At 40.5% G+C, this 17,705-nt stretch overlaps 1 protein-coding gene across 1 annotated transcript in view; it reads left to right on the top strand.

The window, feature by feature from the left end:
* Window positions 1-17,705, top strand: part of RAB31 (RAB31, member RAS oncogene family) — a 130,893-nt gene that overhangs the window by 81,570 nt on the left and 31,618 nt on the right. Inside the window, exons 4-5 of the mRNA XM_004683738.2 lie at window positions 2,686-2,757; window positions 4,263-4,369. Of these exons, the coding sequence (XP_004683795.1) occupies window positions 2,686-2,757; window positions 4,263-4,369 (179 nt within the window). The remainder of the gene's footprint in view (window positions 1-2,685; window positions 2,758-4,262; window positions 4,370-17,705) is intronic.

Here is a 17,705-nt window from a genome sequence, read left to right as displayed (position 1 = left end):
GCGGACGGATCAGGAGAGGTCTGCCTCGCCATGTGGGATCACCTCGGGGGCAGGCAGGATTGAACTCATGTAGAAGGGGCTTTCCATTCTTAGTGCTGCGCTTTAACCCGCTGTGCCACCAGGGAGGGCCTGAAAGAAGGACTTTTTAAAAGTAGAAATTGTTTAACATTGAGGGAAAGGAAAAAAAATTGTTTATATATAAGTTGTACAACATGATGATTTGATGTATGTGTGTATTGTGAAATGATTATCATTAATTATCATATCATCTGCTCCCATAATTACCTCTGTGTGTGTGTGCACGTGTGCGCTGAGAGAAATGAAATCTACTTTCTCAGCAAATTATCAGATCAGAACAGTGTTATTAACCGTAGTTATGATGACTATGATCTCAGAACTTAGATCTAAGACCTTAGATCTTACAACTTAGTCATTCCACCTACCTGCATTAGGTTTGACCAACATCTTTCCATTTCCCCCTCCCTTGGCCACTGGTTCTATTTCCTGCCTTCATGCATTGAACTTTATTTTTGGTGTTTTATTTTTGAATAAGTTTTATTCAGGATCTCAGAAAATATATTCCAGATAAACTTTAATTCACCTCATCCTATTTGTCCTGGCTATGGAAATAACACTTTTCCAAACATGCTTTGTTAACAACTGCATTCAGCCATGCAGGTTGTTCTTCTTCTTTTTTTTTTTTTAAAGATTTATTTATTTGTGCATACAGAACTGGGGTACAGACCAGAGGCTCAGGGGCGGTGAGAGGCTTCACCAGAGACAGAATGGGGAGCAGAACAGGCAGATCTATGAAGTACACTGCTGAGGGGAGCAGCGGGCGGGTCAGGAGAGGTCTGCCTCGCCATGTGGACTCCTCTGGGGCAGGCGGGAATCGAACTCATGCGGAAGTGGCTTTAGATTCTGAGTGCAGCGCTTTAACCCGCTGCACCACCAGGGAGGGCCCTGTTCTTCTTTTTTAAAAAGATTTATTTATATATTTATGCATACAAGAACTGGGGTACAGGCCACAGATGTAGGGGGTGAGAGGATTCTCCAGAGACCATGGGGAGCAAAACAGGCAGATTGACTGAAATACAGCGGGTGAGGCAGAAGAGGTCTGCTGGCCATGTGGGTCAGCTCGCTGGTCCTGGATCAAACTCATGCTGCAGTGGCTACTGATAGCTTCCTAAAGCTGCACTTTAACCCCTGACCCACCAGGGAGGCCATGACAGATTATTCTTCTTTAAATATTTTTTGGGTGATATATTTCAAATGGCTTTTAGAAAAAAGGTACCTCAGAAGTAACAGTGATCTTGGTCTGGCTCATGTTATGTTCAGTTATTTATAATGACTGCACTGAGATTCTCCATTTTTCCCTTCACATTAATTCTCTACTGAAGAAGTTGCTTATAACTAGCAGCTTCCCTATAGTGTGGGTGCAATCAAGGGGCAACTTCAGAACCTGCTTCTTTTCGGGGGGTCCCTTAGCCAATTTTTTCATGGATGCCATGACATCAGGCTTGTTCAGGTTTTTTAGTTTTCATATGTAAGTGAGAGCATAAGGTTTTTTCTTTTCTGTTTCTGGTTTATTTCACAGCTAATGTTCTTCAGGTCTATACATGTCACAAACGGCAGGATCTCTTTTTTATAAAGACTCTATAATATTCCATTATAAACAAGTATAATGACAATATTACAATTTTATCTTGTAAAATTTCATATAATCATGTCTATATTAATATGATCTATGTATCACATTTTCTTTAGCCATTCATTTGTTGATGGACTCATTTTGGTTTGTTTACTTTGCCTTGTTCTTGTGAACAATATTGCAATGAATATGAGAGCATAGATATCACTTCAGATTACTAATTTCATTTTCTTTTGCTAAATTCCCAGAACTGGGAATTTTCATTTCTTTTATTATAAATAAACCCTAAAATATTAACATTAAAATGTTACTGGCAAGCTTTATCTTTTCCTCTGTGGCTTTTCTTTGTCCATTTTTCTTTTTCTTATCGACTTTCAAAACCCATGAACAATACAATTTTCCAATACAGTCAGAGATATGCAAAGATAAATTCTTCAAAATATACACAAAATTTGTCAGTCTCCTTGGAACAGTTACCCTGCTTGGGGATAATTGATTCTCATGACTAACGATATGCGCTTAGGTGACATTTCGGAGTGAAGCTCACCTGTCTCACAGTTTGTGTGCACTCGAGGATGCCGCCATCTAGACCCGGCAGGCTCAAAGGTGCCCTTGCTGCAGTGTTCCTCATTAATGGCCCAGCAAGGCTCTTGTGATCTGTGGCACATCCTGTCTTTTTCTGCTCTTGGCAAACATCTCTGTCTTAACTGCTATAGAAGTCTAATGAGCTTGCCCTGGGTCAATCATTTCAGCTAAGTAATGAGCAGTAGAGCAAAGGAAACTCATAGGATAGCAACACTTAAAATAAAATTTAGTTTTGGCCTTTGCCCAAGTGTGAATTTCATGGTCCGTAAATCACAAAAGTGAGTGTAGTGGAGGAGGCAAATTTATTCTCTCACATGAACCCAGGAAAAATCTAGGGAGGGGAGGATTCAGGGATCCTACAGAGAAGATGCAGGAAAATACTTTTGAATTTAACTTGAATTGCATGATCTGTTTCCTTTGGCCTAAAACTATTCATTCTTCCCAAACAGTTCCACTCGCTGGCTCCCATGTACTATCGTGGTTCTGCCGCAGCTGTCATTGTGTATGACATCACCAAGCAGGTAAGAATGTCCCCTTTAGAATTTGGTGCTATTTATGTTGATTAAAGACCAAAATAGAGGCCATATGCTTGAGACGTGATGAGCCAGAAATCAGAATTCATGGAGTGGCCAGGGATACCGAAAGCTATATATTGATTATATTTCCTGTATATGTAACAAAACATTTCAGGTTTACCTAATAAATTAAACAACAATAAACATTCATTTTGCAAATTGACAGTCTGTAGAGACAAGGTCATGCTGGCTAGTACTGTTTGCTGCAATGGCAGCTTTTTAGGAAAAAGAAAGTTATTTTAAGTTCTGTATATTTTATAACAACAGCATACATATTTTCTATTCATGTTTCAATCATCTGACTTAAAATGCCAAAGTTAATATTTATGTATGCATAGTGTGTTTGTGTATATTTCATATAAGCAGAATTGTAATGACCACATTGGGGTCTAATCTGTCCATCGACAAGTAACGGCTGTGCTGTGCTGATATTTGCCCCAGCCCTGGGACTGACTCACAGACCTGTTAGTTTAGTAAGCCATTGTTGTGGCCATTCACAAGCTCCTGGCCACTGAATTGTGGTGTTCACCATGGCTGATTTCCTGGAGTCCAGTTGTAAATGAGGGGCAGAAAGGAAAAGAGGACTCTAAAGTGTGTACGGATTTCTTTTTCTTTTGTGAAGTAAGTATGGATATTATACAGTCAAGGCTATAGTTTTAAATTAATATTATTTATAGAATAAAGTTACAATATGATTTGTTAACTTCTACTCAATATAGGTAATTTAAGTTTAACTTAACTAGCAACATATTTTGTGCCAAAATATGGGGTAGTATGTTTAACCTACATGAATCTCCTAAAAATATTTTTCTCCATTAAGTTGTGTTGTGTTTGAAATAAGGGAACAGGAGAAGGAAAAAGGCAAAACTAGCAGGCAGCTATAAATTGGAGGTATTGGGGGGGTGGAGTACGTGGGTGGGGAGTAGGGAGAAGGATTAAAACAGGGGTGGGAAGAGCCAAGAGACTATGGTGATGGTTCATAGGTGACTTGGTGGTGGGAATTTACAGGGATTACACCTGAGAGGAGAGTTTGTACAAGCATTGTACAGAAATGAACAATGATGTAAAAAAAATATATATAAATTTTAAGAATTTTTTTAAAGATTTATTTATTTGTGCATACAGAGCCAGGGTACAGGCCAGAGGCACAGGGGTGGTGAGAGGCTTCACCAGAGACAGAGTGGAGAACAGAACAGGCAGATCGACGAAGTACACTGCTGAGGGGAGCAGCGGGGGGGTCAGGAGAGGTCTGCCGCGCTAGGGACAGGCGGGAATTGAACTCATGGGGAAGCGGCTTTAGATTCTCAGTGCTGTGCTTTAACCCGCTGCGCCACCAGGGAGGGCCATAAATAAATATTTTTAAAACATGTTATGTTGGGTTTGCATTTCTGCTTGGTTGAAATGTTATGTTAGTGAGTCTTTCCAATGATTCATTTATACTTTTGGTTTAGGATTCATTTCATACCTTGAAGAAATGGGTGAAAGAGCTGAAAGAACATGGTCCAGAAAACATTGTGATGGCCATTGCTGGGAACAAGTGTGATCTCTCAGATATTAGGTAGGCTGCGTGCTCAATACCTTCCATCCCTGAATGTTTACATGTAAAAAGCTTTCGTGCCTGTGTTGTTAAGTCTGCTCTCAGTGCAGTGATTTAATCAATGATCATTCACTTCTGGTGGTTGAGGGTGGTATTTATTCAACCAGAGTAGAATAAAGGGAAAGTAATAGGAAATTACAAATTTGATGGACCACCAGTGGTGAATATTAAAATCAGACTTCCTATACAGACCATAGTTAAAACTGTGATTCTAGATGTTTTGGGCTAGATTGCTACCTTTTCTGTTACTATGACTACAAGTATCACTATTTTAGTAGTGTTTTCCTATGGTAAAGAAAGTTAGAATTTATAACATTTTTCATAGCACCCCTGTTTATTTTAGTTTTAGACTGAAGGATATTGTCAAATCTATGTAATTACACTATTTTACTTTAAGACCTAAATATGATATGTCATATGTGAACACTTTGCTTTCCCCTAGCGACATGGTATTGTTGAACTTGTTGTACCTGGAAGGAGATTTGTAACAATTAGGACCACTGGATTGGAGATTTAGTAATAGCCTTATCTAGTCTAGTAATTTAGCTATTTTTACTAAATTAAGTGTTATGAAAAAAAGAAATTGTGAATTTTTGTTGTCTCCATTCCCCTGATTAATTCTCAGTATTCTAGTAGTTGTTTTTTATAAAGACAACATTGTGCTTCAGGTTTGGCTAATCCAAACATGATTAAAACAAAGTTAAATCAACGATGAAAATGAATCTTGTGAAAGATCTTAATATGGCCTTAGACAAGTCACTCTTTTTCTTTGGAATTTCAAGCTGTATATCACATTGCATCAGGTTGGTTTATACTAGCAGCCATAAATATCACTTAGTCGTTTGTTTTTCTGGAAGTTTGACAAATCTTTAGACTCTACTCTTAGTTCAGATCTCGATCTTCTTTACTGTAATCTTAAAACAGCTTGCTCATATAGATTTCCCACAGAAACACTTCAAATTCTGTCACTGGAACAGAGTGAAGTGGGTGGGTAGAGACAGTAAAGGTGTGATGCAGTAATGGTGTGATTTTCGGTGGAACCAAGTCTCCCAATGTGGAACAGCTGAACAACTAGATTTTAAGCAGAAGATGACTTAAACTTGAATGGAACTACCTAGGACTCCTGGTTACTTGAAACTGAAACCCATTTGAAATTCAAGGAAAGGGAAATTTATCAGAAGATCAATATGCACATGCATATAGTGTTTGATATATCTTCAATTTCTGGAAGATATTGATATCTTTCTGGCACTTCTCTTTTTTCTATTCTAAATTTTCATGGAGGGATTTTCTCTATATCATGACATTTATGGCCAATGGAGGGGTTTTGAGTTCACAATGTGACTTTTCCCGCCATTACTATGAGAATGGAAGAGTGGATGGTCTTCCAAAGGGCGATTTCTAAACAGTACACTCTGACCAAAGAAAGCATATCATGCCATACTGGCTTGGTTACCAGCACCTAAACGAACTGTTTCCTGGGGTGCACCCTTTATGCACTGTATAGTGTTCTCAGCAAGCATTCTGCTCTGTGCCCAGCTCACCCTCTTACATATTTTCAAAATGACCCATTAACATCACCATCCATCATCCATCTTACTTCCAACCATAAATTCAAAGGCCCCCATTCCCACTGGAAGACAATCCACACCACTTCTAGCTGTTCATTACAGCCAGAGTTCAGGTATCTACTATCCCATGAGTCTAAGTAATATTCTTTCTCATCCAGTTTGGCTTCAGTGAGTTCTGAGTGTGGCTTCTCAACATCCTGCTGTTGAGGTTTAAAGTGTGGATTATTATTATTTTTGAGGTAATGTTGGTTTCCAGTGTTGCTTGTATCCTGGAAGTACATGATGTGTGCCATCACCATAGCACTCCCACCACCAAAGCACTCATTGTTCACCCCCATAGTCCTCTGTGCTCCTTTCTCACTTTGTGCTCACCCCTCCAACTTCCCTTTTCTACCTCCTCTGAATGCCGCAGTTCTATAGACTGCTTTCCGGGGCTAGCTTTTGAATTTGGCTTTATTTGAACCTTTTTTCTGGGTTCTCTATATTCCACACTAAGTGACACCACCTGGTATTTGTTGTTCTCCTTTTGATTAATTTGCCTAGCACAATCTCTTCTCGCTCCATCAATGTTGCCACAATAGCATGAGTTTTTCTTTATTGATCACTAAATACTACTCTATGGCATATATACACCACATCTTTTTTTTCCACTCATGTATTTGGGAACATTAGTTTGTTTCCATACTTGGGCTGTTGTAAACAATGCTGCATTGAACATAAGAGTGGAAGTTTCCCTTTGAATTAGTGTATTTGTATTCTTAAGGTAGATATCTAGGAGTGGGTTGTATGGCAGATCCATTTTTTTTTTTAAGATTTATTTATTGGGTCCTCCGTGGTGGCGCAGCGGGTTAAAGCACTGCACTAAGAAGCTGAAACCACTTGCACATGAGTTTGATCCCCGCCTGCCCTGGAGGTGACCACATGGTGTGGCAGACCTCTCCTGACCCACCCGCTGCTCCCCTCAGCAGTGTACTTCGTCGATCTGCCTGTTCTGCTCCCCACTCTGTCTCTGGTGAAGTCTTTCGCCACCCCTGAGCCTCTGGCCTGTACCCCAGTTCTGTATGCACAAATAAATAAATCTTTAAAAAAAAAGATTTATTTACTTATGATTCCAGAACTGGGGTACAGGCCAGTGGTATGGTAGGTGAGAGGATTTGCCAAAGACAGCGTGAGGAGCAGAACAGGCAGACTGACAAAACACTGCTGAGGGGAGCAGAGGGAGGGTAAGAAGAGGTCTGCCATGCCATGTGGGTCAGCTCCCTGGTGGGGGTCAGACTGTGTGCAGTGGCTTTGGAGAGCTTCATAATGTGGTGCTTTAACCTGTTGCACCACCAGGGAGAGCTCATTTTTAATCTTTTGAAATACCATCATAACTGCTTTCTCTAGGGGCTAGACTAGCTTACATTCCCACCAACAGTGTAAGAGGGGGATCCCTTTTCTCCATACCTTCACCACCCACACTTGTTGTTTTGGTCTTTTTCATATGGACCATTAATGTATGAGGTGGTATCTCATTGTGGTTTAATTTGCATTTCTCTGATAAACATTTTTTCATATGCCTCTTGGTCATCTTACACAAAATTACTGCAAATGTTACTTATTGAATCATGGAACAAGGAAACGACTCTTTGCAGTTCTTCAAACATGTGATTCTGTCAACATAAAAGATTAATTTGATCAAGTAAATTATTAAATTTAAAGCATTTATACATATATTATTTTAAATGAATTTATTTTGGAGGCCTCCCTAATGACTCACGGGGTTAAGATGCAGCACTATGAAGCTGTCCACAGCCACTGCAGAACAAGTTCAATCCCTGGCCAGGGAGCTGACCCACATAGTGCAACAGACCTCTCCTGACTGGCTTGTTACTCCCCTCAGCAGTGTATTTCAGTAGATCTGCCTGTCTGCTCCCCACTCTGTCTCTGGTGAAGCCTCTCACCCGCTGTGTCCCTAGTCTACACCCCAGCTCTTATACACATAAATAAATAAATCTTTAAAAAATAAATAAGTGAATTTATTTATTAATGTATTCAATTGAGAGAATGTGGAAAACATAAAATCCACCTTTTAAAGTCATAGTTCAATGAATTTTGGTATCTTTTTAGAATTGTACAGCTATCATCACATCTAATCATAGAACATTTGCCTCACTCTACAAAGAAACTTCAAACCCCTTTATAGTAAGTTCTGGTTTCTTCCTCCATCCAACCCTCTCTTCTCCTTCACTTAGCCACCTTTTGTTTTTATGTATTTGCTTTCTCTGGGCATTTTGTGTAAATGGAAATCATGTGATTTGTGGCCTTCTGGGACTGGCTTCTGACTCAGTATGTGTCTTTAGGTGCATTGCTATAGCAGACAGTAGTGCTTCCTTCATTTTTATGACTTAATAATATGCCTTGCATGGATTTACTGCTTAATATATTTTTAATATATTTAAAATTTTTCTGTTGACTTTCCAGTTACTTCCACTTTTTGGCTCTTATGAAAAGTGCTGCTACCAACTGTCATGTACAAGTTTTGTATGGAGATATATATATATATCATTTTTCTTAGATATTTAACTAGGAGTGGCATTTCTGGGTCACATTATAACTAAGTTTTACAACTTACTCTCATTTCTCCACATCCTCATTCATCAATACTTATAATTATGTGGTTTGGTTTGGCGTTTTGATTATAACCATCCTAGTGAGTGGGAAGTTGTGTCATAATGGTTCTGGTTTGTACTTTCTAGTGACTAATGATGTTAAACATCTTGTTATAGATATTTTTTTAATATAATAGTTTATTTTTACATCATTTTGTGTCTTTTTCCATATCATTTGTAATTTCTGTAGGCTTCCCATCACCAAAGCACCCACGTGCCATCATTTTGTTATATTTTTAACCATTTATATATTTTTATGGAGAAATGTCTTCTTCATTATTTTTTTTTTTGCCCAATTATTAATTAAGTTGCCTTCTTACTATGAAGTTGTAAGAATTGTTATCAAGATCTTGATAAGGTTTTTTTTGGTCAACATAAATAAGCTTATCTAAGCTTATATAAAAGGTAAACTTTCCTATATAAATTTGAGCATCAAATAACTCAAACAATACTGATAAAAAAATTATAGGCAAAAACCTCTGTTTCCTATATTAAGGCTCACTATATAGTTACAGCCATCAAGAGAGTGTAGTATTGGGCTATTTGTATTAAAAAAAAATGCAAGGTAATGAAATGCAAGGATAGAAAACCCAGACATAAACTCACAGAAATATGCTCAATTGATTTTTGACAAAGAGTCAAAAGTATTTCAATTTAATTGGGGGGAAAAGACAGTCTTTTCAACAAGACTGGAGTAATTTGATGTCCATGGGGAAAATAAGCCCTCAACCTAAAAACCTTTACACCTTATGTAAAAGTAACTCAAATGAATATAGAATTTAGTGTAAAACTATTAAAACTATTAAGAGCTTCTAAGAGAAAATCTGAAGTTGCTAGAGCTAGGTAAGTTTTTAAACTTGATAGCAAAAGCATAGTCCTTGTAAAGGAAAATTGATAAATTAGACCTCCTTAAAATGAAAAGCACTGCTCTGAGAGAACCCATGAGAAGAAGATAAAAGACAAGCTATAGACGAAGTGAGAACATTTGCAAATCACATAATTTCCCAAAAGGCACTCTTGTAGACCATATAAAGAAGTCTCAAAGCTTAATAGTACTTAAAAAATCTGATTTGAAAATGGGCAAAAGAGTAACAGACATTTCACCCAGGAGAATATCAAAATGTTGAGCAAAGAGCTGAAAAAACGTTCAGTATCATTAACAGACTCATCACAATGGCTAAAATAAAAACAGTGACAACATGTAATACTGGTGAGAATAGGTTAAAATTGGATCACTCATCCATTGCTGGTGTGAATGTAAAGTGGTACATTCACTGTGGAAAACAGTTTGGCAGTTTATTTTAAAATGAAATATGCACTATCCATATGGTACAGCAATCACACTGTTGGGCATTTATCCCAGAGAAATGAAAACGTACATTCACACAAAACCTGCACATGAATATTCATTGAAAGCTTTATTTGTAATAGAGCAAAACTGGAATCAACCCAGATGTTCTTCAGAAGGTAAAGGGCTAAATAAACTGTGGTGCGTGTATTCCATGGAATAATACTCAGCAGTAAAAAGAAGCTTTGGATGCATGCAACTTGTCCCACTCTCCAGGGGAACTGTGCAGTGTGAATAAAGGCAGTCCCCATGGCTTCACAATGTACAAATCCATTATATAACAGTCTTAAAATGAAAACATTTGAGGCCCTCCCTGGTGGTACAGCGGGTTAAAGCACAGCACTGAGAATCTAAAGCCACTTCCGCATGAGTTCGATTCCCGCCTGCCCCGGAGGTGACCGCATGGCGCGGCAGACCTCTCCTGACCCGCCCGCTGCTCCCCTCAGCAGTGTACTTCGTCGATCTGCCTGTTCTGCTCCCCACTCTGTCTCTGGTGAAGCCCCTGAGCCTCTGGCCTGTACCCCAGTTCTGTATGCACAAATAAATAAATCTTTAAAAAAAAATGAAAACATTTGAGAAAGAGGAAATGTAGTGGTTGAGGGGTTATGGTCAAGGATCATGTGGGTAAGAGGGGGGAGAGAAGTGGGCATGGAGATAAAAGGGTGATAATAAGGATCTTTGTTCAAAGCATCATCTTCTCTGTTAGATGCATGGATAAAATTGTGTAGAACTTACACACACACACACATAGACACACATGCATGTTCACACATGAGTATGAGTAAAACTGGGCAAAATCAAATAAGATAGAATGTCTTAATGTTAATATCTTATTTAGGTTATTTGACTGTACTTTTGCAAAATGTTACCATTTGGGGAACTTGGGCAGAGTGTACAAGGACTGTCTTGGTATTACATTTTATAAGTGCGAGTGAGTGTGTCATCTCAATAAACATTTCAATTAGGGCACTCCCTGGTCGTGCAACAAGTTAGAGCTCAGCACTGCAAGCTAACCACAGCTGCTGCAGTGCAAGTTCAATCTCCAGCCCCGGAGGTGATCCACATGGTATGGCAGACCTGTTCTGAGCCACACACTGCTCCCCTCAGCAGTGTACTTCGTCGATCTGCCTGTTCTGCTCCTCTATCTTTGTTGAATCCTTGCACTGCCTCTGAACCTCTGGCCTATACCCTAGTTTGTATGCATAAATAAAGAAATCTTTAAAAAAATTTTCAATTAACAAAAAGTTGATTTAGATATAGGTAATAAGTAAATATAGAACAGTGGTATATGGGTGGAATCTATATCTGCATACACATATGCATGCTTTATGCATGATATATTATTGACTAAGGTTTTGTAATAACACTGGGCCAAATGACTAATTGAACAATACCTAGTATACCCAAATGTATGAAAGCCCAGGATAACTATGTTAAAAATTGACATTTAGAAGGTCCATCCTGGTGGCACAGCAGATTAAAGCACAGCACTGAGAAGATAAAGCCACTTCAGCATGAGTTCAATCCCCGCCCCGGAGGTGACCCATATGGCACAGCAGACCTCTCCTGACCTGTCCACTCAGCAGTGTACTTTGTCAATCTGCCTATTCTGCTCCTGTCAATCTGCCTATTCTGCTCCCCACTCTGTCTCTGGTGAATCTTCTCACTGCCCCTGCACCTGTACCCCAATTCTGTATGCATAAAATAAATAAATCTTAAAACAACAACAACAACTGACATTTAGGAAGAAAGGGAAGGGGAAGCCTGAAGTAGTGGTCTTTGCCTGGACCATAAACTGTCTCCGACAGACAGGAATACTGTGTTAAAGAAGGCATCTGGTGTTGCCACCTATCCACAGCAGTGAAATCAAGCTCTTGGTCAATCTGGTTACTACACATTCTGCTGCTGGTATGATTTTTTCTGAGGACTTGGCCAAATCTCTGCACACCAGACTTTAGAGAGAGCTTGATCTTTTTTTCCTTTCATCTTGAAACGCTCTACCCTCCTGTATTTGCCAAAAGACTGTATTTCATTTTTCATTAGGGGCTGGAGAGAGGCAGGATATAGATTTAGCCTCTCTGTGTGTGTGTGTGTGTGTGTGTGTGCACGTAGGTGGAACCTGTCTCATCTAACAGGCTTTGGTTATGTAAGCTTGTAAATCCTTAAGAGGGAGTTGTGCCTGGTGTATTTTGACAGTGCAGTGGAATTTAAATGGAATTAACTTCCTGAATTTGACTCAGCACACTTGAGGTGAGTGTGTATAGCAGAAGTGCTTCACAGAGATGCCCAGTCAGCGGGTCGGTGTGTTTCATGTTCACGCAAATTCTAGAAGATGGTGTGGAGGTCTCATACATACCCATAGTGATAGGTCAGGTAAATTCAGGACTTCTAGTTGGGGCTTGTTTTAGGCTACTGAGGAATTTTCTCACACGTCTTAAAGAATTTGAACAGAATTTCTCTGTACTCAATGTGGAATTGGAGTAAGGTATCATCTCTCTGAATCTAAGACATAGAAGCAAATAAATGGCCTACTAGATGAGAGAAAAGTGCTTTGAGTTCATATACAGCAGATGCTCAGTGGCTGTCACTTCCCTTTTTTGTTGCCACTTACCTCCCTCCCTAGTCACACTTGTCCTGCAGGGAAGTTCTGATCACATCCCCTGCTGGGGGCTGAGGAATGTCTATTTCCTTCTCTATTGATGCTGAAGTGTGGACAGTTTAGGGATATGTGAATTGAAAGAAAAGAAGAGAACCTAGACTTAACGCAGTATGCAGAATCTTGGGTAGCCCTGACTTCAAGAGCCTGGAAAGCTCAGGCAAAGAGAAGAGATGTTCAGTTTGCCCCACCCAGAGAGCAGGGCAAGCTGCCGCAGTGCTGAAGAGGCACATCTCTGAGTTCTGAACAAGTAACTGGTGATATGGTGCTGATTCTAGCTAACTCTCAGGAGGGCAGATTTGGCCGGGGATCTGGATACAAAAGAAATCACAGGTTTGGGGAAGCCTCAAGAGACTTCATAGCCTTGATCTGTGCCTGGCAAAAGAATTAGGGCAAATCCGTTTGAAAAGAAGTCATCTTGCTTTAAGTAGTCTTAGAAGTTCCATGAACAAAAGAATCATGTAGGGTGCTTATGAAAAAGTCAGATTCCAGGACTCAACTCTAGAGAGTCTGGTTCAGTTGTCTGGCACAGGGTGGGGGCAGACACATTTTTTTTTAAAAATATAATAGTTTATTTTTACATCATTTTGTGTCTTTTTCCATCTCAGTTATAACCCCTGTGGGCTTCCCATCACCAAATCACCCGTGTGCCATCACCATAGTCCAGTGCACTCCTCCCCATCCTCCCCCATTCCTCACTCCACCCCCGTAAAATTTCTCTGGTATATAGTTATTCATTATTCCCCCCGCCCCCAGATCCGTTATACTCCTGCTATGAGTGAAACCATCCCGTATTTTTCCTTTTCTTTCTGGCTTATTTCACTAAACATGATCCCTTTCAGCTCCATCCATGTTGCTACAAAACACATGAGTTTATCTTTTTTATTGCTGAGTAATATTCCACCGCAGACACATTTTTAAAAGTGATGCTTTTATGAGGGAACCGAGAGCCACACCTGGAAGAGTCAGCCAATAGGAGTTTATGGGAAGAAAGAATGTGGAAGTCCTAGGACCTTGAGGGTATTTGTCCAGATCTCTGGCTGCAGCCCTCACCTGCCTGGATCTTCCCCTCCCCTTTCTGACATCATAGAGGATGGAAAGACTGGCTTTACCGCCTTTCTGGATCTGGAAGTAGCACCATTCGCCCATCATCTTATCATCCCGTCATCCCTCTGGAAGCAGACGTCGTTCTCCAGCCTGTCTCCTTTACCTTGCACACAGGTGCTCATCAGAAGGAAATAGGTAGTCTGGTTGGTTTACCTCCATCTGCTAACATCAGACTCACCCATAGGCCAGCACCTTCCACCCAGTCACCTCCTGGATATCCAGCCCATGCTTGGTTGCCTTTGACTTGAACAAAGGATTATGGATCAAAAACGGCTGCATCACAAGACAAGGGCATCTGTAGGTAGAAGTGAAACAAGGTTAAGGTTACAGTAAAAAGAAAAAAAAAAAAGAAATGTGCTCTCTCATTTTTCAGTCATTTGATTACAAGTAATTCTGGTAATTCTTTTTGAGTGCAGCAAACTACATACATGAGTAGTAACGAGAAAAGAGGAGAGAGCATTTTCTTTAAAGCTATTGCTTTTGTTTGGGGGAGCCAGGAATAGTACACATGGGAGGAAGTGATCTAGAAAGCAATCCAAAACTATATCTAATAAAATTCCAGATGTTATGAACTGTCCAGAAAGGACAGAGGAATTCAGGGAGGAGAAAGTCCATAGACATGGGCAGTGAATTGGGAAGGCCCATGAATGAAATGTCACAAGCTGAGATGTGAAGATTGAGCTGGGAGGGAGGAAGCACCAGGAAGTTCAGGGATAATGGGTGGAGACTTGGAGGTGGGAGTGAGTTTGGCAGCATTAAGGGAGAGAGGTCATCAGCAGTACCCACCTGACAGTTTGCCCTGGGGTATGGTTGAGGAGACGGTCTATGAATGACTTTGCAAGTATGCAAAGTGGCCCTCCCTGGTGGTGCAGTGGGTTAGGATGCAGCACTGCAAGCTAGCTACAGCTGCTTCAGTGAGTTTGATCCCGGGCCCCGGAGGTGATCCACATGGAGCAGCAGACCTCTTCTGACCCGCCCGCTGCTCCCCTCAGCAGTGGATTTCATCAGTCTGCCTATTCTGCTCCCCACTCTCTCTGGTGAAGCCTCTTACTGCCCCCTGCAACTCTGGCCTGTACCCCAGTTCTGTATGCATAATAAATAAATCTTAAAAAAAAAGAAAAGAAAAGAAAAAAGAAAGTATGCAAAGCACATTTTGGGCTTGATGGGCTGGGCCAGGGTGGCAGAGACCCCATGCTCCTACCTCCCGCTCCACCTCTCACACCCTCACACCCATCATGGTCATTTCTCATCAGTCCTAGCCTGGTCCTGTTTTCTCCCAAACTTGGCCTCACTCAGGCTACCTAATACAGCACTTCATGTAGTTACCACCAGGTAGAGAAAGAAAGCTTAGTTGCCTGTGTCAGGAAGGCTGAGGGAGTCATTCTGAATTTTTGAGTAAGGATTTTTGCCATTTCCTGTGCATGCCAAAGTTGGGAACTGGGCAGGACCTGGACTTTGCAACCAGAGGGCCCATCTGCAGTTTGCTGAAACACAATGCCCACCAAGTAAGAAGTCACCAGGCAACTCCTAAAGTTGTTTCCAACTTTTTAATAAAGTTGAGGCTTTGAGCAGATTAAAAATATATTCAGAAATAATTGTTTCTACTAAGAAAACACAAATGGCTTTCATTTCCAATATGTGACTCCAAAAACTCATTCCAGAATTGATAGTGGATCAAAAATGGGTAAAAGGACTTCTTCAAAATTACACAATGCACAAGCCAAGTGAGAGAACTTGAGATACTGGCTAATAAAAACCCACTTTAGGGCCCTCCCTGGTGGCGCAGCGGGTTAAAGCACAGCACTGAGAATCTAAAGCCGCTTCCGCATGAGTTCAATTCCCGCCTGCCCCGGAGGTGACCACATGGCGCAGCAGACCTCTCCTGACCCGCCCGCTGCTCCCCTCAGCAGTGTGCTTCGTCTGTCTGCCTGTTCTGCTCCCCACTCTGTCTCTGGTGAAGCCTCTCGCCGCCCCTGAGCTTCTGGCCTGTACCCCAGTTCTGTATGCACAAATAAATAAATCTTTAAAAAAAAACCCACTTTATTAAAAATACCAAATGCACAAACAATAAACATCAGACTGACTAAAAGACCTGGCAATTATTAGTACACATTTGCTTTACATGGGGTGAGGAGAGAGGTGGTCTGCGGCTCAGGCGTGTGCTTTCTGTTCCCCATGCCCCTCCTCTGTCTCGACCTCCTGATGAAAGCAGGTACCTGAACCTGAATCCCCACACTGTCGTGAAAGTGAAGGCTGAGATCCCCAGAGAGCCAGCCCAGAGCATCTGAAATCTTTTTCAGTTATAGAAAATACTCATTGAAGAGGATATACATTTGTGTATAATTTAATGGATAAATGAATAAAATAAGTCTTTTTATCTAAAAGAGTTAAAAACTGGGCAAACCTAAATCTGTGGTCGACAAAATGAGCAGATGTTTTCCCAGTAATATCCTCTTCTCTCGACCCAGAGGTAACTTTTATCCTGACTTTTATGATAATCTTTTTTTTTTTTTTTACTTTATATGTTTACATTCCTGAACAATAGATTTAGGTTTGCCCGGTTTTTAACTCTTTTTTTTTTAAGACTTATTTATTTATGCATATAAGAGCTGGGATATAGGCCAGAGGTATGGGTGTCATGGGAAACCATGAGAAAATTCACCAGAGACAAAGTAGGGGTACAATAGGCAGATCTAATGAAATTAACTGCTGAGGAGAGAAGCTGGTGAGACAGGAGAGATCTGCTGTGCCATGCGGGTCAGCTCCCTGGTGCTGCAGTGACTGATAGCTTCACAGTGCTGAGACATAACCCCTTGTGCAACCAGGCAGGCCCATTTTTTAACTCTTATAGAAGTGAAAAATAACACTGTATATATTATGTGATGGCCTGTCTTGTTGCCAACACACCTGGGAACCTGATCCTGTCAGGTGTCTGCTGTGGCTTTTACATTACCATGGCTTTCTACCATGGTAGTTCGCTAATGTAACTCAGTTTAGCTGTCCATCCCACTGTTGATGACATTGGATTTATTTCCGGTGGAGGATGATTGTGAACATTCTTATACATCTTGTAGTACCATGTGTAAACATTTCTCTAGATTTAGATATGTAAGAGTTTAATCTCATAGTCGTGAGGTGGGCACATCTTGGCGTTACCAGGTAGTACCAAAGCTCTTCAAAGTGTGTACCACAGTTGCATGAGATTTCCTGTTACTGTGTATTTTTGCCTAGTATGGTACCTTTGGATGTTAGGGTGTTTAGTAATATCTGATGGTAATTTCCATTTGTATTTCTTCGGTAATGTGAAGTTGGCAACTTTTTATATATTTATTAATCCAAGTTTCCTCTGGTAAAGAGTGTTTTTACAACTTTACTACATTTTTGTTGAGTTGTTTATATTAATCTTGTTTATTCATAGAATTTATGCATCTGTGTATTTATTATATGTTCATATCAAACATATAATCAGATTAATATATATTTGATGCTATTCCTTTGTTATATGTAGGTGTTGAAATTGGGTCTTTGAATTTATGTCTTATTTTCTCACTCTCTTATTTTCTCTGTGTCGTCATCATTAGAAGTCCTTAATTATGTAATAAGATTTATTAATTTTCCCTTTTGCTTTATGTTTTTTCTTGGGGGGGGAAGGAGGAGGAGTTTTATTTAAAGAATCTTTTTTTTAAAGGATTATTTATGCATAAAGAGCTGGGGTACAGGGCAGAGGTGCAGGGACGGTAAGAGGCTTCACCAGAGACAGAGTGGGGAGCAGAACAGGCCAACTGATGAAATACACTGCTAAGGGGAGCAGTGGGTGGGTCAGGAGAGGTCTGCCGTGACATGTGGGTCACCTCCGGGATGGGGATTGAACTCAGGCTGAAGTGGCTTTAGCTTCTCAGTGCTGAGCTTTAACCCGCTGCGCTGCCAGGGAGGGCCCTCAGTTTTCTTTTTAACCACTGGCTTC

The sequence above is a fragment of the Condylura cristata genome, unplaced genomic scaffold, assembly GCF_000260355.1.
Source record: "Condylura cristata isolate star-nosed mole 26May11 unplaced genomic scaffold, ConCri1.0 scaffold00016, whole genome shotgun sequence".
Taxonomy (NCBI): domain Eukaryota; kingdom Metazoa; phylum Chordata; class Mammalia; order Eulipotyphla; family Talpidae; genus Condylura; species Condylura cristata.
The sequence above is the reverse complement of the archived record's forward strand: the minus strand, read 5'-3'. Positions and strand labels throughout refer to the sequence as shown.